The sequence below is a fragment of the Anopheles nili genome, chromosome X (genome assembly GCF_943737925.1).
Source record: "Anopheles nili chromosome X, idAnoNiliSN_F5_01, whole genome shotgun sequence".
In the NCBI taxonomy this organism is placed as follows: domain Eukaryota; kingdom Metazoa; phylum Arthropoda; class Insecta; order Diptera; family Culicidae; genus Anopheles; species Anopheles nili.
The window spans coordinates 9,471,846-9,496,514 of NC_071293.1; the positions used below are offsets into that span (position 1 = coordinate 9,471,846).

The following is a 24,669-nucleotide window of genomic DNA, read 5'->3' on the forward strand; positions in this document are numbered from 1 at the left end:
TACCTTCGTCGATGGTTCCGAAGATGCATTTACAGCTTGCGTATACGCGCGCAGCCACTACGGAAGTTCTTATAGTTCGGTTAATTACCGGTAAATCACGTGTAATACCGATAAAAATAATGTCAATCACTCGACTGGAATTGCAAACAGCAGTAGTGGGAGTTCGGTTAACGGATTGATTAATGAACGAACTATGAATACAAGTGACCAGCGTTACATACTGGAGTAATTCTCAAACAGTATTGTCTTTTATTTACAGTAAACACCACAAAAACAATCAGTTTGTGTCACATAAAAAATTAAGAGAATCTGGAACCATTTATTATAAATCAATGGCTATACGTGGCAACCAAGCAAAATCATACAGACATTGGAACCAACATCACTATGCTCTGCCAACTTTACGCCATTTTTTTGAAAAATATTTTTTTGCACCTTACTTTAACGGTGTGGATTTTACCTGCTCATCCTCAGACTCCTCGTGTTATGCTTCCGCCATTTGCTCTTCGTTTAAATTTTCTTACTACATACTACTTTGTATCTGTAGCTATCTCCTTATTTTTGCGCTTCTGCTTCATCTTTGTCACAGACTGGTTACCCTCTTCTTCCTGCATATGCTCTTCGTTTACATTTTCCTACTGCATACTACCTTGTATCTGCGAGCCCCTTATTTTTGCGCTTCTTCTTTAGCTTTGTCACTGACTGGTTACCCTCTTCTTCCTGCATTTACTCTTCGTTTCCATTTTCCTGATTCGGATTTGTGTCTGCCACGATCTCCTTATTTTTGCGCTTCTTCTTTAGCTTTGTCACTGACTGATTGCCCTCTTCTTCCTGCATTTGCTCTTCGATTCCATTTTCTTGATTCGGACTTGCATCTGTCGCGAGCTCCTTATTTTTGCGCTTCTTCTTTAGCTTTGTCACTGACTGGTTACCCTCTTCTTCCTGCATTTGCTCTTCGATTCCATTTTCCTGATTCGGATTTGTGTCTGCCACGATCTCCTTATTTTTGCGCTTTTTCTTTAGCTTTGTCACTGACTGATTGCCCTCTTCTTCCTGCATTTGCTCTTCGATTCCACTTTCTTGATTCGAACTTGCATCTGTCGCGAGCCCCTTATTTTTGCGCTTCTTCTTTAGCTTTGTCACTGACTGGTTACCCTCTTCTACCTGTATTTGCTCTTCGTTTCCATTTTCCTGATTCGGATTTGTGTCTGCCACGATCTCCTTATTTTTGCGCTTCTTCTTTAGCTTTGTCACTGACTGGTTACCCTCTTCTTCCTGCATTTGCTCTTCGATTCCATTTTCTTGATTCGGACTTGCATCTGTCGTGAGCTCCTTATTTTTGCGCTTCTTCTTCAGCTTTGTCACTGACTGGTTGCCCTCTTCTTCTTCTATTTGCTCTTCATTTGAATTTTCCTGCTTAGACTTAGCATCTGACACGAAGCCCTTATTTCTACGATTTTTCTCAAGCTTAGACCCTGACCTGTTGCCTTCCTCTTCTTCTATTTGCCGTTCGTTTCCATTTTTCGATTCCATCGCCCGCTCGAGCCGAGACTTCTTCTGTGCAAAATGTTCGTAACTTTGCTTCTGCTTCTCGTGCGCCTGATACAATTCGTTCTCCACTCCTTCCGGGCACCGCTCGAACACAGCCACGAACATGCCAATCATCAGGTCAACGTCTGGCCGCGAGCATAGGCACTTCTCTCCAACACCGGGGTACTTCGACGAACCGACGTGCAGCCACTCCTTGCCCAGCTGCTGGCGTGCATTCAACAGACGGAAGTGACCTACATGACGCAACACGCTCTGTACTACCTCCTCATTCTCCTCCACCTCCATCGAACAGGTCGAATACACGATGCGTTGCACGTTTGGAAATGCATTCATCGCGTGCGACAGTAACTTGTACTGCAGCCCGGCTAACCTGAATAGCCGGTCCTGTAAGACTGGTTCCGGCTTTCGGTAGCGCATTCCCGTGCCGGAACAACTCGGATCGAGCAAGATGTACTGCACGCCCGGCACTTGCTCATCGGTGACCTTCAGACAGTCTGCCTGTATCGTCTTAATCACTTCGAACTTGGCAGTAAACTTACAGAGCGTTTCGTAGCGCTTTTCATCGCGTTCGACGGCATACAGACGGCCCTTGTCCTTCATCAGACAGGCCAGGTGCGTCGTCTTATTTCCGGGCGCAGCGCACATGTCCAGCACTACCGACTTCTTGGGCGGTTTCAGCAGATACGTTGCCAGCAGGCAGGCCTGGAAGAAACACTTGTTAAAAACGCGTCTTGTCTTGAAGTATGTTTACTCCAATCCTGGCCGGTTCTATGAATTCAATGTGATCACAAGAAATTTTAGGAACAGTGTTAAAAAACACACCTGTGCATATATGTAGGATAGGATAGGTAGGATAAAACTAGACCAACGCGAAAAGAGATCCTAAACATACAAAGCCCAACACATAGGATCAGGCGTTATTGCCATGAGCGATCAAGGACAAGGATAGCCACGACCACTCTTGTTAATATATAAGCAAAATTTTGTTAACAAAAAAAGAACTCTCATTTCAACTTCGGAAACGAATAGACGTGTTGGTCACTTGTGAGAACTTGTTCTCATTCGGAAAACTACTCATTCGGAGTCCACTGTTAGAAACTAGACTGTTAGCCCAGAAAAGGCCTATCCTTCAGACTCAACGTGCTTCCCCTTGCGTTCCATTCTCAAAACCAAGGAAATCTTCGCGAGAGACTTTAAGAATCGGCACCAGCGCGAAAAGCGCGCTAAACCGCGGTTTTGTTAACAACCTAGCGTAACAACACCCGACAAAAAAACAAATTTGATCAAGCGCCGTCGCAGTTTCGATAAGTCCGTCACGGCGCCTTACCTTATTTTGCAGCAGGAATTTATCATTCAGATGTTCGGACTGCGTCCAGTGCGATTTGGCGGAGTTGTGAAATACCAGCAACTCGGGGAATTGGAAGTCCACCGTGTACTCGTACATGTCCAGCTTTTTCACGCGCTCCAGGAATTGCTGGTAGTTCGAGAACTTCTCGTCCACGAAGATCCATTCCTCGCTTTCTAGCAGACGCCTAACGCCCTCCATGTTCAGCACGTTTGTGTTGACGCGAATGTAGCACGGTTCTGTGGGAGGAAAGCGCAAAAACGTAAAACAAACATGTTTTTAAGTTACGGAAGGAACCCATCGGGGTGTTAACAGTTCGTAGATATTTACGTCTTAAAGAGGTATTTATTTTCAAGTAGTAATACTAGCGGGACATGATTTAAGTTCAATTTAATGGAATCTACACGGTTTTGTACGGCCCCTTAGCCGGCTGTCTAGCTCGCCTTATGTTTAGCCCGCTCCCGATCTTCCTCCTCCGCCTCCCGGAAACCCCGGAACGCGTACAGCATTATGATGAAGTTGACCGTGAGGACCGCCGCCAGCACCGAGCCGCACGTGTTGTGGAACCCCTCGATCTGATAGTGCTCCGACAGCACGTACGCCACGCCGTAGAACGCCCCAAACGGCAGGGTGAACATGGCAAAGCTGTAAACGAGCAGCCACAGGATGGCGAAGGCGGCCTGGCGCGAATGCAGCGGGATCATGTAAGGATCCTGCTGCTGCTGCTCATCAACAGCCAGCAGTTTGGCTGAATCTACCTCCCCAGATGTCGCCTTCGCAACTGGAACCAAGCTGCCGGCAGGGAGATTTAGGGCGGTTTTCTTTCGCCGACCCATCTTGCGCTGGCGGAGGATCGATACGTGCTAAAGGACGAAGAGAGAGAGAGAGAAAAAAACGGTACCCTTAGCCTACGTAAGTAGCCGGGCCATACCTTTGAATGCGGTTGAGATCGGCCGCTCCACGTCCATTCCGTTGAAGGTCTCCTGCAGCTCTTTCTGATAGCGTCGGATGCATTCCACCGGCCGGGAGTTGCTCAACAGGTGGCCATTGTTGTACACTAGCTCTGCGATGAGCACGCGGGCCAGCCAGCCGTTTAACATCGGTTCTCGACGCTCCAGCTCGATACGCGAGTAGAGCTCATTTACCGTGTCGATGTTTTTCAGCAACCGACCCATTATTTTGGTACCACCGCGGAAGTGTTTGTCATTCGCAACAAGCTCCGAGATGGGTTTACCCTCTTCGACGGCCATGCGGAGATATTTGCTCGCATTCCGGTAGTTGGTGGGAACTGGTATTTTCTTTTCAAACACCTCGTGACGCTTCGTACCCATTCCCGTGGCGACGGAACTATTAGCAGGCTCAGATAGCATTTTCGTAACAACGGTGACCCTGTTCAACGAATACACAACTAACCTCGGAATATGGTGGTTGATTGTTTGACTTTTCGAAAGATTCGGAATGTATCCGTTCAATTTCTGTTAAAACCGGGCTGGCGCATTACATTATTTGATTGCAGTTCAGTGGAAAACAATTTTACACCACATGGTTCAAAGACATCAGATCAATAATACCACACAGGGTGGTACCAATTGACAGCAATGCTCGCAGCCACCATGATGGACCCCTTACGTCACATTTCAAAAATTCAAACTTACCAGTAAATATCTTTCCTAGAAAAAATTTCCTGCGCATGGCTTTTATTCTGGACATCTGGCGTTGTTAACAGGTGTAAGAAAACGCACCACGTGTTCAACTTTTACATGAACGGCATGCACGTGAAATATATAAATTAATTTATTATGCATTTCGTGACTGAACATATGCAGACTATTTCCACTGTTCAACTAAAACTCAGCTGAAAGTCGGGTTGAAATAACATATCCAAATATAACTAACTAAGTAGGCTCGGGAGCAGACTTAAAATAATTGAAAATACCTTTTTATCATCTTGACTTCGATCATACAGAATAAGCAAAACGACGTTAAGCCGTCATAATATCTTTAAAAAAAACATACTGCCTAAATTAAAGAATAAATGGAATATGTGGTGCTTAATTTAAATAGCTTTATTATTATATTTTAAATAGCATTAAGCTTGTCTTTGTTTAATCAAAAATTTTCTAAAAAAGAGAAATTAAGTATCTAATTTGATTAAAAATACCATTAACCCAATAATACCCAACGATCAAATTTATGTAATGTAATTTAAAACCCCAGCCACAAAAACAAAACAACCGGCAACATTTGTTTTTATAGCCTAACATTAACATTGCGCTCTTTTTATAGAATTCTATACAGTTTGCATAAAAAAGCAATCAATTTTTATGATCATACAAGATAGGGGGCTACCATGTCATATTGAGGTATTCATAAACCACAAGTCGTAAAATGCTTTGACCTTTACAACCGGTTCTCAGTTATTGCGTTGAATTTCTTCTCAACGTTAAATTTTTACTGCTTTTCTAAACCATTTTTTTGAACTAATTTTTAGCATGAACGTGCATTATTCAAACTTTTTATCAAATACATAATCAATAAATACAATCCCAACATCGATTGTTCATAAGCACTCTTACAACTGCAGTAGATTGAAATGATAATTTATACGCTACGATCCTTCGCAATTACCTGAATTCCAACTTACTTCTGCACATCAATACAAGTTTCTTTCAAATATCAGATGAAAACTATGACCTTTATGATGATGGGTGTAGATTCCATGCTCAATTGTTGCTAACTGTACGGTTATACAGTTTTAAGGAATTTTATTTAATCGCATCGCTAAAACAATGTTCGGTTTTCCTCATGGAAAAAATATCTTGATCCTCTGGTTTATGTATATGCATATAAAAAAAATCTGTTCCCTCACAAGCATCATATAATTATATTACTTTTTCTCATCAAAAATTTGTCGAACACCGATGTAACAGACTCCGGAAATAAAATACAAGGCATTCTACGGGCCTATGCACGATTGCATGCCTCGTTCATGTTATGTTTGATGCACCACACTATCGCATTCGGAATAACCATGCCCCTTTTCAAAGAAAGATTGATAGTAGCTATTAAAAAAATAATATTAATAAAGAGAAACTATTGCAACGCCAACCACAGAATTTGTGTGTCAATAAAGAACATCAACACAGATGCTGAAGCGAACGAACCCCACAAGTCTAAAAGAAACGAGCTAAACTATAATCTACTCGGTACGGATAAAAAACTGCTACCTCGACACTTTTATGCTGCACGGAACAAACAAAAAATACAGACTTATAAACGAGAGCTAGATGTTGGCGTTGTGTGACCGCCTCGTGTGCTAGCGGAGCAGCTCCCCATACGTGTGCTTTGCTCCGAGCCGGCGGTAGCGAAAGATCTGACGTAGCGCAATGATTAGCTCCAGACGTCGGCCGAGTACCGTTTTTGGGCTTCCATTTTTTTGATGTACTGCTGCGCCTCGCTTTCGCTCAGGCCGCCCTTGGAGCGGATGACTTTAAGCAGAATGTTTCGCACGTCGGTTGCCATGTTTTTGGCATCGCTGCAAAAGCAATCGAGCAAACCGTTAATGTTTAGCCTGGCAACGCACATTTCAGAACGCTCCTCTCACTTACCCACAGATGTAGAAGTGTCCCTTGTTTTCGCCGATTACATTCCATATTAGATCCGAGTCCTGTTCTAGCAGATGCGTCACGTATACCTTCTTTTCCTGATCGCGCGAGAATGCAACGCGCAGGTTGATAATGCCTCGCTTTTCATAGTCTTCGAGTTCCTGCAAGAATGCAAAAGCAACAATGATGTAGTGCAAAATTCTGCTCACAAATGTGACGCCAGACACTTACGTCTTCGTAAATGAAGTCCTCCGAGCGCTTTCGGCAACCGAAATAGAGTGTGGTTTGACCAATCTCCTTGCCTTCCTGCTTGCTGAAGTCACGCTCCTGAATAAAGCCTCTGAACGGGGCCAGACCGGTACCGGGGCCAACCATTATCACGGGCGTTTCCGGTTTCGACGGGAGACGGAACTGGCTCTTGCGGATAAAGATCGGCACACGCGGGAGCGGCTCGCCATCGCGTGGATGCAGATCCGCCAGGAATGTCGTGGCCACACCCTTGTTCAGCCGACCCGTTTTGGTCTCGTACTTGACCAGCACCGCGGTCACGTGCACCGTCGTGGGATGTATCTTGGACGAGGAGGAGATCGAGTAGTAGCGCGGCTGTAGACGCGGCAGTAGCTCACACACGTGATCGATCGGCGGGTGGCAAGACGGTATGTCCTCCAGCACGTGCACGATGTTGCGGCAGCTGTCCTGCACCCACTCTTGATACTTCGCCTTGCCTTCGGGCGCGGTGGACGAGATGAAACGCAGGAATTCCTTATCCTTCTCCTCTGAACAGTACTCGGCCAACTCCTTCAAGATGTGCGTGCGAGGCAGCGCAGTTATCTCGAGGTAATGCGTTAAAGCCGTCTGGTAGGTGGTTGGGCACGGGAACGGGTGCTTCTTGCTGCTGTCCGTGTCGGTGTTGATGAGCGAGAACACCGTCTCCATATTGGCGTTGCACAGCTTGCCTAACCGCTCGACCAGATCACCGTCGTTAACCGGGTACATCGCCAGATGGTCTCCCGCTTCATACCGCATTTTCGAGCCCTCGATGTCGAACTCGACGTGCATGCAGGAACGTCCACCGGCCTTATGAAGCTCTCGGTTTACCTTGATCGTGGCCAGGAACGGATTTTTCGCATCAAACGGCGGGCGCTGTGTTTGCAGCGAGTGCAATCGAGCAACCTCGCCGGTGTAGATGCGATCTGCGCTCACTTCCGGTTGCTCCAGTAAACGATACTGCCGCATCAGGACGTCCTCGCCCGTGCTCTCGATGCCGAAGTAATCGCACACCGTTGGCCAGAGCTTTTCCTTCCACGTAATGAAGTAGTCCTCGATGCTGCAAACGGGTTCATGGAAAGCACACGAATTAGGTTACGATCCCGTCCGACTGTAGTGCGACCATGCCCAACTTACTTTGCATCATCGTCACCAAGGCCGAGTTCAAACACTCGCGTGGCTCCGAGCTCCTCCAACCGCTTGTCGACATAAATGCCAACTTTGTTGTAATGCTCGTACGTTTTGTTGCCAAGCCCGAACACCTGGTTTGGGGAGCGATCATAACAACAAAAAATTGCAAAAATGATCATCACTATTTATCCAACAAACAACCGATGCACACGCTGCGAATCGTGCCCGAGTCATAGCAAAATGTGCCAGTGGACACTTCACCGTTGTGAGCTACAATATCTGCGTATACCGCATCGTTACGTAACCGTGTGGACGGGTGGTTAGAGCTACCTGTTGATATTTTTGCTTCAACTTTCTTCGAGGGTCGAGCATTTTGCAAACCAACAGTCGCTGTATGCTCGGTAGGGATTGAACTATCGGAGTGAGGTGTAGGACAATACTATTGAACGATATTAACCTTGATGTGTACCAAGAGCCACCTAGGACACTCATTTTTATAGTATGAACTTTTTGCCACCTCGTTAAAACTAATCTAATATTACTTAATAGAAGTTAAACAACCTAATAAGCCTTATTTTAGGTTGATTGAAGAAGTAATGCAAGAACTTTTGTCATTTCGGCACCACGAGCACACCGCATCTGTTCGTTTTGGCCAAAACCTTACTATTGATGACAACCGTGAATCGGTTGTCAAGAAAAACTCGAACTGCTCGATTCGAGTAGCTCCGCAAAGTTGCGCAACGATGACAGCTCGAATCAGAGCAACACAAGGGCCACAGTTGTAAAAGAACAAATCGCAGTTTGAAAACAATAAAAGAAAAAAAGAAAATCCTTTCGTATATTGCACCACTTACCGAGTAGTTCAAACCGCTCAGATCCAGATCGTTGTTTTGAATCCAATCGTAGAACTCCATGCAGTTGTCGGTTGGATCGCCCTCACCGTAGGTGGCAAGACAAAACACAGCAAGAGACTTATCGATGTCTTTTAGCAGCAGCAGCTCTTCCTGCGAAAATGCATGTTAAAAACGGTATTTTACCGCCAATCCCTAACGACCAGAAGGACCGCTTTAGCGCACTTACCATGTTGCACTCCTCGGGATCGGCCACCATGCCCTTCATTTGATAGCGGATTCCTTCCTTCGCCAGGCGTCCGGCAAATTCCTCTGCCGTGCCTGTTTGGGAACCGTAAAACACCACCAAACGGCGGCCAGAGGATTGCAGCTTCTTGATGAACGAGTTCTCCACCATCGTCATCGTGTTCACCGTGGTAGGCCTGCATGGGCGAGCGAACAAGAGGGAAGACGACGTGGCTAAAGTGGATCAATTTACTCCCGGCTACAAGCGGAAGGGTCACTACTTACTGAATCGAGTAGGATTTGAACTGACTAGCTTGGTTTTCCTTCTTCTTGCTCTTGAGCAGATACCACGCGGTTCCGGCTAGCAGACTGACCAGCAGTATGATGTCCAGTGGCCCCAAGAACGGCTCGTCGCTGACGCTTCCCGTAGGCATTTCGGTCTCCGTTTGGGCGTCCATTTTGTAACTCCGGAATCGTTAGACTAGTCCTTCCAGGCACGTGAAGCTGTAGAAATGTAACGAAACGGGCTAGGTGAGCATCACGCCCTAAAAACGACTTAGTCACGTAATCTACTGCTGTAAAACAATATCACTCGCATCACGCACAAAATTCGTGCCGGAAACGTCTAGAATGTCTACTGGGAAAACGTTCCAAAGTTAGGCTTAATTTTGCTCACGCGCGCCGGTTCTACAACCATGAAAAAAACCCATCAGGTAATTTGAAAACTTCACATCGTCCATATTTGATGCATCGTGATTTCGCTCGCTTCTTGTTTAACATCTCACGCGAAATTAAGGTGAACATCCTTGAAACCGAGCCGACCTTTAGTGAAGAAGAAAAAGACCCACGAGTCCACGGTTAAATTTTTTTTTTTGCGCCAAACAGATCCTCAGGTAGTTTCTTGAACAGTAAACGTAATAATGCTCAACAACTGTTGATGGAGCATAATTGTGCTTTGATTGGATGTCGCGTTTCTTGGCACCGTTCGTGGGAAACCAAACATAAAAATCATGCTGTTACCTCCACTGGTTGATAGTGTGCAGAGCTTCTTCGTACTCTTGGTTTTTTTCGGATAATCCTAGCGCCAGTTTTCCCACCCCCATTTCCATGCATGCGGCAAACGATGGTCACTCTTTCTGGCAGAGAAGTACTACAAATTATTTCGACCTTTTGCTAAATTTCTGCGACTTCTCGTGAAGTTCAGGGCGACACGCGGCGAGAGACTCGGGCTAACCTTGGCCTGGGACATTACCAATTGGGGAAGATATCTGTCTCCGGGGGACCAGATGTTCTAACCCCCTCCCCCCACCCCCACACACGCACACACACACACACACGCAATTACACATACGTACACGTAAACTGTAACAAAAACCACCGGACACCGAGAAACCGCGATCAGCGATCGTTTGTCTTCATCATTACGCAGTCGAATGACGAGGAGGGTGGCACCCACTGGGGAGGGTGAAACCACCCTCCTCAGGGCGCGTGCAACCCCCTCCCCCTCCTCCCACTCCCTCTTAAAGGAATGATCGCAAAATGTGCAAATCATCGCCACACCACCGTTCGCGTCAATTCGGCTCCGTTTGTCGCTAGAAACCTTTGACACTTGACGGAAGCGACTGTTTTTTTTTCGGCGATCACTCTGACGTCACGGGCGCATGCGCACCCGCGATCACCCGATGCCACCAAATGGGCCGCCTATTGCGTGTGCGTGCGTGCGTGCGTGTGTGCGTGCGAGCGTTCCTGGTGGGGTTTTGCTGCGTTGGTAGTGTATCAACACGCACGTACATAAACCTGGGCTGATCTCCAATTCAAACGCGACGTTTAATCAGCCGCTTGTTGTTTACGAGATCTCACGAATGTACACAAGACCGGGTGCGGGTTTCAGATTGAGCACATCTGCACGAACCAGGCGGGATCTTGGGTTTTGATCAGCTCTCCGCTGTCAAGCCCCACCACCACCACCACCAGCCGACAAAAGCAACCCCCCAACGAGACCATCCCTTAAAACGCGCTCTCGCTACCTGCTACCCGCCGAACGATCGTCGCCCCACTCTGCCACCCTTTTTCTGCCTCGTTCACACAGCCACACAGCGCACGTGTGTAAGTGGAGATGTGCGTCGTTACGTGCCCGTCGAAGCACTCCACTTCAGGGCTGCGCTTTACTGCTGCTATTGCTCCTGCTAAAGCGCAAGCTGATGATGGTGGCCGATATCGTTGAACACTCGAAGCGAACTAACCGGCGGGCTTCACGTCTCGCTCGGGCACCTCTGCTCGACTGGAGAGATTGCCCCCCCCCCCTCCACCCACTCCGTACCCCTTGGCCAGCCTCTACCAACCCCTATTGAAGAGGGGGTGCCTGGGTGGAAAAAAAGAGGGCGGAAGAGGGGGGGGGGAGGGGAACGGAGCTACAGTGATTAACATGCGCCCTCCTGCCCATGCCTTCTCACCACGGCATGTGCTCTCACGTACGCCCTTGCAACTTGAGAGTGTTGATATAAGAGAGAACGAGAGAGAGAGAGAGAACGCAACAAAAGGAAGGAGAAATCACCACCCCCTAGCCACCCACTCATTCAACCCCTAGCGCGCTACCCACCCCAAAGACCTGATGCCAGACACAACGAATCGCGAAGTGGAAAGCAAACGAAAATACAAAAAAAAACAAAAAAAAATGAAAAGAGCTTCGCACTGATACACGCGAAATCGAACACACACACGTAAAGCTCGCGAATTCCTTCGGCTGTGGATGTGTACGCGCGTGCGTAGCGTGTGCCGATCGACGTTTCCCGCAAGCAGCGATTTTCTGGCAGGGCTCGCGCGAAGGGCCAGCGCAAAAACAAAAGCACGCAAGAGCAGCTCCCGGAGGGAGGGAGGAGGGGTGGTGCTGATGGGTGGAGAGGGGTGGTGGTGGTGACCCTTGAAGGTACCTAAGGGGCTTCAGGAAGGGCCCGAGCCCTAGGCCGAGGGATCATGAAGGGATCCTCATCAACTTCAAGGTACGCAACCACGTGAATCATATCACAACGGCCCTTCATGGGACCAGGGTGGGAAGGGAAACCGGTCGGAAATGGGATGGGACGGGCCCGTTCCCGGGCGCCGTGACCTTATCATTTGCGGGGCGCAAGCGACGTTAAACTGATAAGATACGAGCGCACGTTCTGTGCGGTTCGAGTGGCGAATCGCGATAAATTAAGGCCCACCCCCTCGGGGCAAGGTGGGAGAGGGGGTGGGAATGATTTTCCCGTGTACGATAGGGCCCAAGTCAAGGCTGCCCCACCGGCCGCATATCATCTCACCTCCCGGAAACGCACGAACACGGGCGTGATTTGGCGAGTCATCTCTGACGAGGCCATGTTTTTTTTTTCCTTACCCACCCATTTATGGAGATGTCGAGCAGCTGGACGGAGTGGGAGGGGAAGGGTTTTGAGAGGTAGCAACAAGGAGGGGAGGGGGGGGTAGACAACTTGGTCGATCGACCATTTGCGGCCGTTTTTGTTTTTTTTTTTTCGTTATGTTCACCCCCCAAATTGGTCGGTGCACTTCGTTGACACCTGTCACTTAGCATCCTTGTCACGAGCAGGATGTAGTGAACCACCTACTGAGCTGCTGACACAAGAAGCTGTACCGGAATCTCGTCGAAACGGTGCAGAAAATGCATGATCGTAGACCCGAGATGAACTCCGAAAGTGAGCGAACACCTGGGAACACGTGGTAGCCAGTACGGCTAGTACTTGACAGTTTGGCGGCCATTCGAGCAGACATTAAATGGCGGCAGCATAGGCGTAATCAGAGGCGCCAACCATGCCGTTTTGGCCCGGGGGATTGTAGCTGGATGGATGGTTGATTAGGAGGGATGGCAGCAGTTTGTTTTGGCACCGTCTACGTGTGCCATTTTACTGCCAACTCATCGTCCCCTCGCTGCTGGTCCAGCGATGACCGTGCAGATTGATGCCATTTATTATCAAACGGTGCAAAATATTTGTTTACCCGTGCAAGGGGCTCGGATAAAAGCGCAAGGGGTTCGTTTTACGCCGTACTTTCGTTATTACTTGTCGCAAGCCAGTGACAAGACGAATAAACAAAGAACCAAATCAAACGACGTTATTTGTCGGGAAGTGATTCGGGGGTGTTGCATTAGTCATTGTGCACAAAATAGATTGCCAAAGCATCTAGAGCAGTAGGCAGATAGACCAGAACGCTGTTGCTTTGTCACTCAGCAGCCGATAGGCACTTTGTTGTCTGTTATCATCGTGTAAAGGTTCGGGAACATGTTATTTGGTGGCTTTTGATACGGGACAGCCATCTCACAACCCCAAAAAACAATCGCCTGGTGGGAAGCGGGCTGCTGAGGTGAACAAGCACGATCCGAGAGCTCAAGCCTCGTCAGGCAGCATCGAAAACAGAAACGTATTAAAGTGTTTACGGTCTTCCTTCCCATCGTAAGCCATTCCACGCAGCAGGGGTACAGATAAGAGCGCCCTGGGTGAGTTCTCTCTTTTTTCGTTTGTACTTCTACCTCATACTGCGCTCCTTCCAGAAGACAGAAATGCTCCATCCAGGTCGGCTAAAGCAAGCTGATAATTTACCAGCGCAAAGTCCGCTTAATGTGTGTCGGAACCTCTATCCAGCTCGTAAAACCTGCGTATTCCGTCAATCTGTTGTACTTCCCAGCAGACAGATGGCGAAATCGCACAGTTTACGCTTTATCTAACCAGCACGGTTCATTTCTTGTGGAATGTAATCGTTTCGAGTGCCGCTTAAAGGTAGAAGAGACAACAATGCAAGATGTCCCTTCAGAGCGTACACAAACGTGCGTTACTTATATCAGACATTATCTCTGCCGCTTCTGTTAGCTATCCACTTCATGTAACCAGATGAAATGCATCGCATTAACTCGTGAGCATCTAAACCTCAGGTAACCGTAGAGCAGCCTGGGAGATAAGCAGAATGCGTTACATCTGCACCAAGATAGTCCCTTTTTCATTTCAATTAAGGGAGAAACGTTAGGTCTCGAGGACCTCGATGACGTCCGGAAACCTTCAACGCGGAACAGCACACTAGTCCACTTGCTTTTGACCCATCAACCCCTGGAACCTGCACGCAGAGGTAGCCCTCAAGCAAGTTCCAAAGAAAACCGGACGTTTTAGCCCTGACAATGGGCCTTGAACAAGGCCGAGACCAAATCACGCGAACACCGCAATTGCAAATGCCACCTCCATTGCGGGTTGCGTGTGGGTGGCCAAGGTAACCACCTAAACCCCCCCCCCCACCCACCTCTCTATTTCTACCTCCCACCAACAAACTGAAACACCGTAATAGAAAAAGAAAAATCGACAGAAAAACGGCTCCCCAACCAAACAGCTGATCGTCTCATCTTCGGTGCGTGTGTAACATCGCGCGCAGATACCGGCGAGGTCAGTGGCAGCGAAAAATGGCCGCCTTTTTTTTCGATTTCATATGCAAACGCCGCAGTTGCACCGATTGGTGCTTTGATTAGCATTCGAGAATTTTCAATCGCACCCTTCTCTCTGGCAAGCGCTAAACGAGGCACGACCCTTGGGCACGCACCACTTGCAGGCGTTCCTTAACGTGACCGGGTGGAATTAACCTCTTCCACCATTAGCGGGGCTTGAACATTCGTCCGGACGTTGTTGGCATGGGTGCTGAAGGTGTAGCAGGACATATTGGTTGGTCTGATTAGCATACTCTGCACCGTTCGGTGTTGCTCGTTGCGCTCTGCGGAGACCATTTGGTTTTTGGCGTGCGTTACAAACCGGGAAATCCCAAGACATCCTTCAGGGGTTGTAACGTCACAAACCGACTCACCCGGCAGACGTCAGATCCAAGCCCTATTACACTAAAACCCCCTCGGTATAAAGCCCTCCGATCGGCTAATGTGTGCCGGGTGGCGTAAGATGGGTGTTTTTTTTTTCTTTTTCGCCTACCACACGCCGTGCGTGAATTGCCACAGATTTTAGCCAAATAGCCTGGGTGGGTAGTACAGGGTGGTCTTGCGTCTTGCGTCTTGCGTCAACCGAAACCCTTTCGCAGGAGCACCACCTCCACGCGCCATTTTGAGAACCACCATACCCGTTGCGCGCACGTGTGACGTAAATGTGGCCGCGAGTGTGTGGACGATTTTTTTTTTTGATATTTCTTTTCGCTTCTAGGCTTCTCGAGGGCTCGTAGTGTTTTAGGGCGCCCTTTTGAGGCCACCTGTAGGAGCCGCTCCGTTTTCGTGTACAAAACAGGACCACAGGCGGATCGTCGATGCCGGACGCGGAAAAGACGGCCAAGGGCGTCGTCAACCGTTGCGTCCCGCTGCCCGCGGGACACGCTCGCGGGTAACACGTGAACGGCAATGACTGGTCGGTTATTTTTTTTTTCGCATCACGGGAAATGACACTGCGCAAAAGTGCTGGCGAGGTGGCCGCAGTTAAACGTGGCGGGCGGTGGTTCCACGGGTCCATACTTCGTGGAGATAGCGAGTGAATGAAAAAAAAATAAAATAAAATAAAATAAGCCCCCCCATCAACAGCTCCTGCCACGTTTCGCCTCCGGTGGTGAGGCACAAAATGGCAAACCGGTCACGAGCCACAAGTGGGGAGAGATGGCCACAACCGGCCGTGCAGCAGGTTGGGTTTCCTCATATCCGCACCGAACCGCGGCCTACGATAAGACACCCGGTATCGCGATCTGTTGCAAGTTCGCTACCAAATTGCAGCACCACCTGTTGCTGGCTGGGGCAGCTTTCGAGGTCACCTTCGGTGGTGATACGGGTAAATGCAATCGTTACGCATCGCTGCACGTGTTTGCCCGTACGCCACCAGGTCCACAAAACTTCTAAACCTCCTGTGCCGGTCAGCTAGAAAGCCCTCCGATCCGGTAAGGAGGGGTGCATTAAATCGGCGCTCGTAAATATTCTTTCCTACCTGCAAAACTCGGCTTACCCGGTGTGGCTTTCACTTTCATAATCAAATCGCACACCCCACGAATGCGTGAGGGATGATGCAAGGCAGCCATACCTGGGTCAACGGGCGTAGTGGCGCGAGAAAAATGCTCAATCAACCCTTATGTGCGGTTGGAACTGCACCAGAGATGCAAACGGACGGCGTGTCAACCTGGCTGCAGTTCTCGAGCTGGCGGAGAGATCTGCTGCATGGTGGAGTGACCGTTGATGTAACAGTTAAACGCCATGCCATGGTGGTGCAATCGTTTTACCGGCCTGGCGATCTTAAACCACCGAACCCCGCTGTTGATAGGGCCAGGATTGCGCTCAGCAGACGGCAAGATGGCGCATTTGGTTCGCTGACCAGTTTGGAACAGTTTGTAGCAATAGGCATTTCTACATCGCCGCGAGAACTAATGTTATTATGCATTCTATTGGCCTTCGGAGTGTTCGAAGAGGAGCGAATATTGCTGGATTCTTGTTTGTCAACATCGCTTGTTTGTCAACGCATTGACGTTTACATATTTTATATTTTTAAACACATATTTTTTTTTTAATTTTAAAACCATTTTATGTTTAAAAAGTCGTTGCATATCCATCGGCTCTTGAATGCATCGTCTAGAGGTAAGCCCAAAAAAGGAATTCAAGCAAACCCACAGCATGACTTGACGAAAAACAAAATGTTAAGCAAAAATTCAAATCAACTGTCTAGTTGCGAAATACCCAACCTATATACCTACATCCGAGAAGGTGTAGAAAAGACGAGAATCATATCGTAACGTCTCATGGTTACCGTCTGACCGTGAAACTACAAAAATCAACGAAACCAACCGTCCACAGGCGAGCGGACGGCGTTAATGATCTTTGTCACTTTCATCCTTCGCTTATTGCCGTTGTTTCCCAGTTTCTTTTCCACTCGTTTTTCTTCTTCAATTCCCTTTTCACTTTGCAACCTATTTCTTCGATTGCCCCGGGTCGGAGGAACAGCCCATGAACAATGAAGGCTCAAGCCGTTTGCCAACACATCGATCGTTTCGTCATGGTTGAAGTTAAATGGCTATGCGAAATATTCATAGACGGGTGCCATAAAGGGGGCATGTGCACCATGGGATAACGATATGGTATAATAATTTGGGAAAAATAAAATGAAGATGATCCATTGCATCGGACAGCCAGCGTAATCACTCGATCGGCCGCAGTATAACCGTGCCGATTGCATAAAAGACTGGCGGAAAAAGCAGACAGGATGAAGATCATTGAATGAGCCAAAGGTGTCGGTTGTGAAATGCAAGGATCTTCACATTAGTGTGGTGGGAAACAACAACGACGTGATGAGGGAAAGTCATAAAATCCAGTTTCTTTTGAGCGTATCGATGGCCAAAGTTGATTGCAGATGGAATTACCACAACGGGTCGTAAATAATTAAGCATTGAGCAATTTTGAAAGCCAACGATAGAAGAGACCAGAAGCGTCAAAACCTTCAGGCACCATGCATACACAAACTTTACACAGTCACAATCGACGGGAGTTGATATCATTCCCGGGAATCGCTTCCAGGGCGGCATTTTTACAAATTAATGCAGCAACACTTCTATGCACGCAAACAATACAAAGCAGATGGAGAAGCAATTCTACCTACTGTTTCGGTTCACGTTCAGTATTTTCAGGCACAAAAATAACAATCACAAAACAACACAACAAATTAAAAGACACACGACACTCTCCTGCTGCTTCCGTACGCAACATGAAAAGCAGTGACGAAGGCAATGTTAAATATGTTGAATTGTTATGAAATGGAATGTATGTTGTTCGCATATGTTTATTTGTTTTAGTTGAGTTCTTCAAGGACAATAGCATCAAACACTATTCGTGTAAATAATCATTTTACAATAAAGAAATATCGGATTTATATAATAAAAAAGATGATGTAATGTCAAATGCTGTATCAACCAGAACGACAAAAATATCTTTATTTCGTATTCTAAAACATGTAGAACTGCTCGAATTTGCTCGACATGCGTACATGGTTACATTTGACACTTGCCATTTCGGGACGTACCATCGCAGAATGTCAATACAGACAAAAAAGAAGAAGACAGTTCTAGCAAAATTTTCACGGCTTTATTGTCCAGGGAACATTTTGCAAAACATTGTGGAAATTTATTGCAAAACTTGCTAAATTCAGGTTAGTTTGTGCATTGTTAACCTAGTACGTGTTTATTTGCCCGATTGGTTGATTGCAGTGTTGAGCCTATAAACTGGTTGCGTTAATCTTTTATTATGGAATCTTGCGTTTGAAGGGAATATGTCCTTCGGCTTTAGAACCAAGTTTAGAATTCAATCAGTGAAACACATTTACACGAGCTAAAATGCATGACCGAAAAGTTACGGTATGCTTTGGACTGTTTTATGTTCTATGCATTCAAGTTTTGTCGACTAATTCGCGCACCTCAACTCTGTGGAAGCTAAATTCGGAGGAAGGCAAGATCGTCAGCGTTTCCGCTGCAAACAACTGCAACCTGCAGGTAGTTTCTGAGCATTCTATTAGCAAGATAATGTGCTAAATAATCCATACATTCTTCAATAGAACACAAAGTCAAGAGGTGCGGAGAATGCAGATTCCTCAAGAGATAGCAGCTACGGGACGCACATGAGAAGTAGCGAAGAACTGCATCATCCCTACCATCCTGAAGAGGATGAGGAATCTACATTTCAAATAATCACCACAACAGCGGCTAACTACCGGGAAAAAACCTGGAGGCGGCATTCACGGGATAAAATTATAGTCAACTTGGCGAAGGAGTACGTGCTAAAAATGTTTTGCCGCCGTGCTAAAAATTTTACGCCTGGATTTTACTCGAGTGTTTCCTACTCTTAATATGATATTTTTATTTTTTTTATTGCTTTAGCTCGACCGACAGTGCTCAGAATTCAAATATAAAGGGTAGCACTGACTCAGAGTCTGACGTACTCGATTGTGGCAAACCCGTGAACTTCACCTACTACGATGATCTAATCGGCGTGGCACAGCGCTATAGTCATCCTATCGTCCCAGAACCCGAAGTAGCATTTCTATTTCTCAAAAAGAAGGGTTCAAAATCGTTCAAAAATTTTGATATCGATGCGCTGGAGCGGCGTTTGCGGAAGGCGAAAAGCGAAAAGCCTCGATCAGTGCAGCTCTACAATCAAATTGGCAACTTTTGGCGAATAAAAGGCGATGCTCGCCACTCAATCGAGTGTTTTAGGGGCGCTCTTGCCATTGCGCCAACGAACGCGGAGGTTTTGCTGAATCTTGCACGCGTGCTGTTCAACCTGCAGTATCTCGATGATGCGATCCACCTAACAAGAAGGTAAACGCAGTCGCTGGAAACTACTTGGCATGGTATTTACAGACATCCTATTACTTGCAGATCGCTGGAGGTGCAGCCGAGGGATCGAAGCGCCTGGCGACAGTACTTCACGTTGGGTGAAATATTCAAAGCGTATGGTCATTTCCAAGAATCGGTTAACCATCTGCGGCAAGCGCTGGAACTGTATCCACAATACGAGCCGATCAAAAAGGCCATTGCGGATGTGGAGAATATTTCGGCTTCGTCGTTGCATATATTTACTATAATCATCATTGTTTTTCTGGTACGTATCAAGGAATGTATGTTGCCATTATGGCAAATGTAACAAAATTCGGTGTACGATTTTTTTGCAGGTTATGTGCGTTTTATATGTCATTCTCTCATCGAACGAAAGCAACCAGAACAACCACGAGCTAGAGCAAAAAGCCACACGGCACTTTAACCGTGCCATGGCTATGCGGTCGTTGAAGGGATTTACTCAGCGTTCGTTTAAAAATCGAAAGTAAACTATTAAACCGAGAGCGTTAAATGCGCGCAAACTGCGTCATGTGACATTGGATGCTCAGAAAGAAGTGTGGCAAATATGGGAGGCATATGAGAGAGAGAGAGGAATAGTCTATAAGATGAGATTCGTGAAAATCTTCCGTAATGCCACGCATCATAGCAGCAAAAAGAAAAAAATTCTAGTGGAACCTAGAGATTGTATGCAGCAAAGCAGCTCTCAAAATGCCCTTATATGCACTTAAAACATTTAACGGAACAAAGAATGCAACCTACAACAATCTTAGGAAGCAAACACAACTATATTACTATTACTATTTAAACTATTATAAAACGAATTTCCACGAGCGATAACAGTGTTGCGAATGAATTAACGCGCGCGCCTTTCTGTTGCGAGATACCGCTCCAATCAATTCCGGTGGAGATCTTCATTTTCTTGAGATTATTATGTGATCTTTGATTAACAATATCATACAAATCAGCGTTTAGTTGTTGAGGCACGTACAAAAACGTTCGTATTAGAATCGTGAGTACAACAACAGGGTGAAAAATCCGTAAGAAAATACATTGCCGTCATTTGCTTCGAGCATAGGCACCTGCAAGTTGCCGTCGAATTAGTTCATTTATATCCTTTCGAAACGCCCCTTTGAACCCAAAAAAAAAATTATGTAGTAAGATTGCTCCGGTCGGTCGTAAAAATCCTCCGTAAATTGAATGTGATATAACTTTTTTTACAATACATTTTAGTGCTATTAAAGCCTGATATAAATTAAGCCCGAATAACCACAACGCCGAGAGTAACTTTAGCATTAAGTGAACATGTTTAGGCTAAGTTTGCATTATTTCGCTCTTCCCGTTTCAATCGTGTCTAGCAAACATATTTACCGTCATGTTTCCCTTGAATTTGCTGGATAACTTACTGGAGCAGTGGCCATTAGGTCCTTGTGAATTTCTCCACTCCTGTGTTCTATCAATGCTCTAGTACCTATGAATTATGTTGTGTTCACCGGAAAAGCTTTCAACATTAAATCGAATATTGTCATAACTCTCGTCAATAGTTGCATTAAAAATATAATGAAGCAAGCAACTACCGTCTTTAACTGCCGTTTTGCCTAATTGAACGACGTTACATTCTGTGGGCGCACAAGCGATGGGAACTCGAAATTAGAGCGTACTTAGATAAAACACTAAACCCGTTTTTGTGCTCATTTTCTTTCGTTTCGTAAATGAACCGACGTGCTACTGACTGCATTGATTGCAATTTATTCCAGCACGACCTGCGCCGACACTAACTGCCAGGTTCACCCTTATTTCTTTCTTCCGTTACACTTTATGAACCCTTTTAACGCCAAATTTCCTCCATTCAGTTATCCGTATACACACCCATGGAACAACATGGAAGAGTTCAGTGTTATATATTACCATAACGCAACAGCAACAAAAAATAAAAAATTAAAAATATATGTTTCACTCGTTACGTTAATCAGCAATCATATTCACACCTATCCGAAACCTCACAGATACAAAGAAATTTCGGTTGTCCGAAGTGTAATATTTACCACACGGGATTAGCTGTTAGTTAAGCATAGTTTATTAAAAACAAACTTGGTTTGTGAGAGCTGATTCTTCGTCGCACAGTCCGGCATAGCTGAATCAATCGCATATCACCGCAGGCGCTTGGTTCTTGCATTTACTCGACCGTTTCTTATGCGGAGTTGTGAATATTAAGGCGGAAAATATCGTGTGCACAATAAAACGACGTTCCGATAGGTTTCAACACAAAGGTCTGGGAGTATGCGTGGGGCGGGTCGTCATCACACTGAAAGTTAATACAAAAATATTATTTTTGTAATTAGCAACAATTCGTACTGTTCGTTGTTTCTCGAGGAGATATTGAAAAAAAATGATTGTTGTTTAGAGCAGAACATGTGGAGACGTTTTTGGGAAGTGGACAACTGAACTATTATAACCATCTTGATCAATTTCGAATCCTTCAGTGACAGAGATGACCAAATCTTTACTCCATCAGCAAAATCATTGCGAATGGTTGCTGCGTGATGCACAAATATTGTTGAGATGTCTTCATTTGAGATCAATACATACCTAAATTAACGAAAATACGGAAACAAAATTTCAGCCATCGACAAACAACAGACACATTTTCAGCAATTTATTAAAAGAAAAAAATATTACTTTTATTGGCACAGTATTAAAAAGAGTTGTATAAAAATAACAGAACAACTTTACATTAACATTCCAGGAGTTTTCAGGTCTTAAGTTTAAAGTACGACTGAGCGGAAATTATCGAAATGTGTATAGTTGACGTATTGTTTGCAAATTTTGTGCTCTTTAGTTACCCCCAATCAGACTTTACCATCATCAGACGAGGGTCTAGTCGCTACAGCGCCGATTATTGCAGATAGATTCATCTTTTTAACGGTGTTTAACTATGCAAGAGTAAAATATAATTTAAAAAACGCCCTAACCAAGCACAAATAAATATTAAAACAATTTACGCCATATTATGCAAATTGAGCCGAAAAATATCATGCTGCACGAAAAACGTGGTACCCATGGGTTTCAGCACGAAGGTTTGGGTATAGTCCAGCGGATGATCTTGGTCGGTCTTAATTGGTTGCGAACACACGGTTTCGGCAAATTCAAACCATTTTACCACAGACGCATAGAGGGATTGCAATGAACGGCCAGGAAGATGTGAAGACGAAATATTCCACGACACGCACCAAACAATAGAGAACAAAAGCGGTGGGAAAGAATAACACATAACTTATTGAAATGAAGAATATTGGAGCACTTTGATAAAATGTTCGAAGAGCTCGGTAAAGAGTGTTTTTACACCCTAATGAAAAATTATATTTTATATTTTTGAGTAGTGAACAGAAGACTTTTGTTTTTGTAATAAAGTATTCTTCATGAAAAATTCCGTTAACTTTCAAAATATTTCAATTGCAACAGATAATTCCTATAAGCACCACTGTAAGCTAATTTAAAAAATCTACAAAACTACACAACAAGTACCAAAACGGCTCTCCATTCAAATTTGGTTATGAAAAATTTGCTCACCATACTCTCTCATTGAAAAATAATGATCTCATAGCGATGAAACTCATAAAATCGCTTCGCTTTGTTTGTAGTAAAAAATAGTAACACGCTTTTTACACTTTTGAGACTATATATAGCCAATCATTTTATGGCGATGGTCTGACGTAAAGCATTGAAAAAAAATCAAATTTCTCTCAATAAAACTATACAGACAATTGATAACATTGAACCAAGTACTCAACAAAGCAATGCTGTTTGAAAATTTTGAATCGAAGAAAACGAAAATAGCTATCCTTAAACATTTCAATATGCCTAGCTGGCAGAAATAAATAAAAAGTAAACAGGTTCTAAAACTGACCCTTGCAACTAGAGCATTACTCCTTATTCAAGAAAACGGAAATTTTTTAGAATTTTTTGTTGTTGGTTTAGCTGGCATGAATTGTTTCTTTAGATCACTTACCTGCAATCTTCCTAAGACATTAATTAGAACGCCACCGTCAAACATAGGTTGAGAATCAACCGCCGTCAGAACACGGTTAATATTTTGAAACGATAAACTCTAAAAACAAAATTGCATCATTGATTATACGCCCTGTAAAAATTTCCTACCTTCGTAGGGCAGTACCTGAAGTTTTTCTAAAATTTTGGCCGCGCCTTGGATTTGTTGTCCTTCGAATGTCATGAACGATAATTCGGCCTGTGGATAGATGATTGATAGAAGAAAACGGGAGCATCAGCCTCCTGTGATAGAATTTGTGTATCGTATTCGGATCACTTTGTGCTCTAAGCGGTTGTGAGGTTATGTTTTTCTTGGCACTCAACTTTTTTTCTTGCTCTGCTTATACTTATAAAGAAAACCATTCCACTGAGCACTTGCAGCCACAGATGGGTTACTCACATTGTACAAATTGGCCAAACTAGCCCGCTGATTTGAATCATCAAACAACGCATAATATTGGGTGACGAATCCTTTTCCGATTTCTTCGTACTGGGGGTTCAAAGCCATGGTGAACAACTCAACAAAGGAACAAACACACAACAGCGCCTTCAACCGCAGGCCGGATCAACATCAATACTGTTCACTTACTACCAACGCAATCTAACGCAAGATCGCTCGCCCTATGCCGGAACAGCAGAAAATGGTTCGCTCTAGAAAATTATTGGAAAAGTGAACAATCGAAGTCCGTCAAAGCAACGCCATCTGTCAGCACGACAGCGAAAAGCAAATATCTATTTTAAGATTTCGCGAAGCTGTCATTCGAGTGTAACGACTGCTGGAATTTGGCTCTGCAAGGCGGGCCATATTTAGTTTTTTTGTACAAATATGGTTTTCTCTGACCTTCCATATGTTGTGCCAGCATTCGGTATAGAATGGTCGGTATTTTTTATGCTCAATTGATATGGCATGCGGAGAATTGGCTTTCTTAAAAAAAGCAAATGAACTGATTATAAAACAGCTTAGTGTTGATCGCTGTTCTATTGTATGTTACCAGTACAGGTTTATATGCTTACGAGTACATTATATGCTGCCTGATTCTGCAACATACATCTCTTGTTTAGATTAACCTGTGGAATTTACTTATTGCATTATGGAGCATCTTAGTTCTCGATACAGCGATGTATAAACTATTTAATGACAGCTGAAAAATAATCATCTGTTACGGTATTTTGTTTTCGTTCCACTCATGTTTTCTATTTCCGAATATCATAAACGGCTGTGTTAAACTGACGACTTATCGACTAAACGACTTATCCATAAATAGTTTATGCAGGTTGAAGCTTTCACTAACGATATGACATCAACATTATGAGCAATGCTTTAGATCGT

At 45.2% G+C, this 24,669-nt stretch overlaps 5 protein-coding genes across 7 annotated transcripts; 1 reads left to right on the forward strand and 4 right to left on the reverse strand.

Annotated features, from left to right (window-relative positions):
• Window positions 1–726: 726 nt before the first annotated feature.
• On the reverse strand, window positions 727–4,266 carry LOC128728917 (28S rRNA (cytosine-C(5))-methyltransferase). The gene is made up of 3 exons (XM_053822567.1): window positions 3,828–4,266; window positions 2,879–3,135; window positions 727–2,253 (listed from the first exon to the last, which is right to left on the reverse strand). The coding sequence occupies exons 1-3, from the start codon at window positions 4,264–4,266 to the stop codon at window positions 727–729; spliced, it is 2,223 nt and encodes a 740-aa protein (XP_053678542.1).
• On the reverse strand, window positions 3,230–4,439 carry LOC128728705 (uncharacterized). Its single transcript, XM_053822341.1, has 2 exons — window positions 4,310–4,439; window positions 3,230–3,759 (listed from the first exon to the last, which is right to left on the reverse strand). Exon 2 carries the CDS (start codon window positions 3,730–3,732, stop codon window positions 3,331–3,333), a length of 402 nt encoding a protein of 133 aa, XP_053678316.1. The 5' UTR covers window positions 3,733–3,759; window positions 4,310–4,439; the 3' UTR covers window positions 3,230–3,330.
• Window positions 4,440–5,629: 1,190 nt separating this feature from the next.
• Window positions 5,630–17,654, reverse strand: LOC128728524 (NADPH--cytochrome P450 reductase). 2 transcript variants are annotated; one of them, XM_053822151.1, is made up of 8 exons: window positions 17,567–17,654; window positions 9,261–9,479; window positions 8,980–9,172; window positions 8,754–8,903; window positions 7,906–8,030; window positions 6,733–7,828; window positions 6,505–6,662; window positions 5,630–6,431 (listed from the first exon to the last, which is right to left on the reverse strand). In XM_053822151.1, the coding sequence occupies exons 2-8, from the start codon at window positions 9,431–9,433 to the stop codon at window positions 6,287–6,289; spliced, it is 2,040 nt and encodes a 679-aa protein (XP_053678126.1). In that variant the 5' UTR covers window positions 9,434–9,479; window positions 17,567–17,654; the 3' UTR covers window positions 5,630–6,286. The 2 variants fall into 2 exon arrangements, with proteins under 2 accessions (XP_053678126.1, XP_053678127.1); XM_053822152.1 differs by lacking the exon at window positions 17,567–17,654 and adding an exon at window positions 11,003–11,042.
• Window positions 17,655–18,290: 636 nt separating this feature from the next.
• On the forward strand, window positions 18,291–19,783 carry LOC128729129 (uncharacterized). The gene is made up of 5 exons (XM_053822779.1): window positions 18,291–18,452; window positions 18,515–18,729; window positions 18,837–19,277; window positions 19,338–19,560; window positions 19,631–19,783. The coding sequence occupies exons 1-5, from the start codon at window positions 18,297–18,299 to the stop codon at window positions 19,781–19,783; spliced, it is 1,188 nt and encodes a 395-aa protein (XP_053678754.1). The 5' UTR covers window positions 18,291–18,296.
• Window positions 19,784–21,353: 1,570 nt separating this feature from the next.
• On the reverse strand, window positions 21,354–23,989 carry LOC128728433 (probable nuclear transport factor 2). Of its 2 annotated transcripts, none has more exons than XM_053822059.1 (4): window positions 23,740–23,989; window positions 23,467–23,538; window positions 23,302–23,400; window positions 21,354–21,597 (listed from the first exon to the last, which is right to left on the reverse strand). In XM_053822059.1, the coding sequence occupies exons 1-4, from the start codon at window positions 23,845–23,847 to the stop codon at window positions 21,484–21,486; spliced, it is 393 nt and encodes a 130-aa protein (XP_053678034.1). In that variant the 5' UTR covers window positions 23,848–23,989; the 3' UTR covers window positions 21,354–21,483. The 2 variants fall into 2 exon arrangements, with proteins under 2 accessions (XP_053678034.1, XP_053678035.1); XM_053822060.1 differs by lacking the exon at window positions 21,354–21,597 and adding an exon at window positions 22,082–22,404.
• Window positions 23,990–24,669: the final 680 nt, after the last annotated feature.

What these genes read in the sequence shown, in the direction of transcription:
- LOC128728917 (XM_053822567.1), bottom strand. Translation starts at nt 4,266, where the DNA reads ATGCTATCTGAGCCTGCTAATAGTTCCGTCGCCACGGGAATGGGTACG. An exon ending in GATCTCAACCGCATTCAAAG is followed by an intron (nt 3,136 to 3,827) that starts GTATGGCCCGGC and finishes TTCCTCCCACAG; the next exon opens with AACCGTGCTACATTCGCGTC. An exon ending in AATTCCTGCTGCAAAATAAG is followed by an intron (nt 2,254 to 2,878) that starts GTAAGGCGCCGT and finishes TGTTTCTTCCAG; the next exon opens with GCCTGCCTGCTGGCAACGTA.
- LOC128728524 (XM_053822151.1), bottom strand. Translation starts at nt 9,433, where the DNA reads ATGGACGCCCAAACGGAGACCGAAATGCCTACGGGAAGCGTCAGCGAC. An exon ending in TGAGCGGTTTGAACTACTCG is followed by an intron (nt 8,031 to 8,753) that starts GTAAGTGGTGCA and finishes TCCCCAAACCAG; the next exon opens with GTGTTCGGGCTTGGCAACAA. An exon ending in CTTGGTGACGATGATGCAAA is followed by an intron (nt 7,829 to 7,905) that starts GTAAGTTGGGCA and finishes ACCCGTTTGCAG; the next exon opens with CATCGAGGACTACTTCATTA.
- LOC128728433 (XM_053822059.1), bottom strand. Translation starts at nt 23,847, where the DNA reads ATGGCTTTGAACCCCCAGTACGAAGAAATCGGAAAAGGATTCGTCACC. An exon ending in AAATTTTAGAAAAACTTCAG is followed by an intron (nt 23,401 to 23,466) that starts GTACTGCCCTAC and finishes TTTTGTTTTTAG; the next exon opens with AGTTTATCGTTTCAAAATAT. An exon ending in ATGTCTTAGGAAGATTGCAG is followed by an intron (nt 21,598 to 23,301) that starts GTAAGTGATCTA and finishes ATTAACTTTCAG; the next exon opens with TGTGATGACGACCCGCCCCA.
- LOC128728705 (XM_053822341.1), bottom strand. Translation starts at nt 3,732, where the DNA reads ATGGGTCGGCGAAAGAAAACCGCCCTAAATCTCCCTGCCGGCAGCTTG.
- LOC128729129 (XM_053822779.1), top strand. Translation starts at nt 18,297, where the DNA reads ATGCATGACCGAAAAGTTACGGTATGCTTTGGACTGTTTTATGTTCTA. An exon ending in CAAACAACTGCAACCTGCAG is followed by an intron (nt 18,453 to 18,514) that starts GTAGTTTCTGAG and finishes ATTCTTCAATAG; the next exon opens with AACACAAAGTCAAGAGGTGC. An exon ending in GCGATCCACCTAACAAGAAG is followed by an intron (nt 19,278 to 19,337) that starts GTAAACGCAGTC and finishes TATTACTTGCAG; the next exon opens with ATCGCTGGAGGTGCAGCCGA.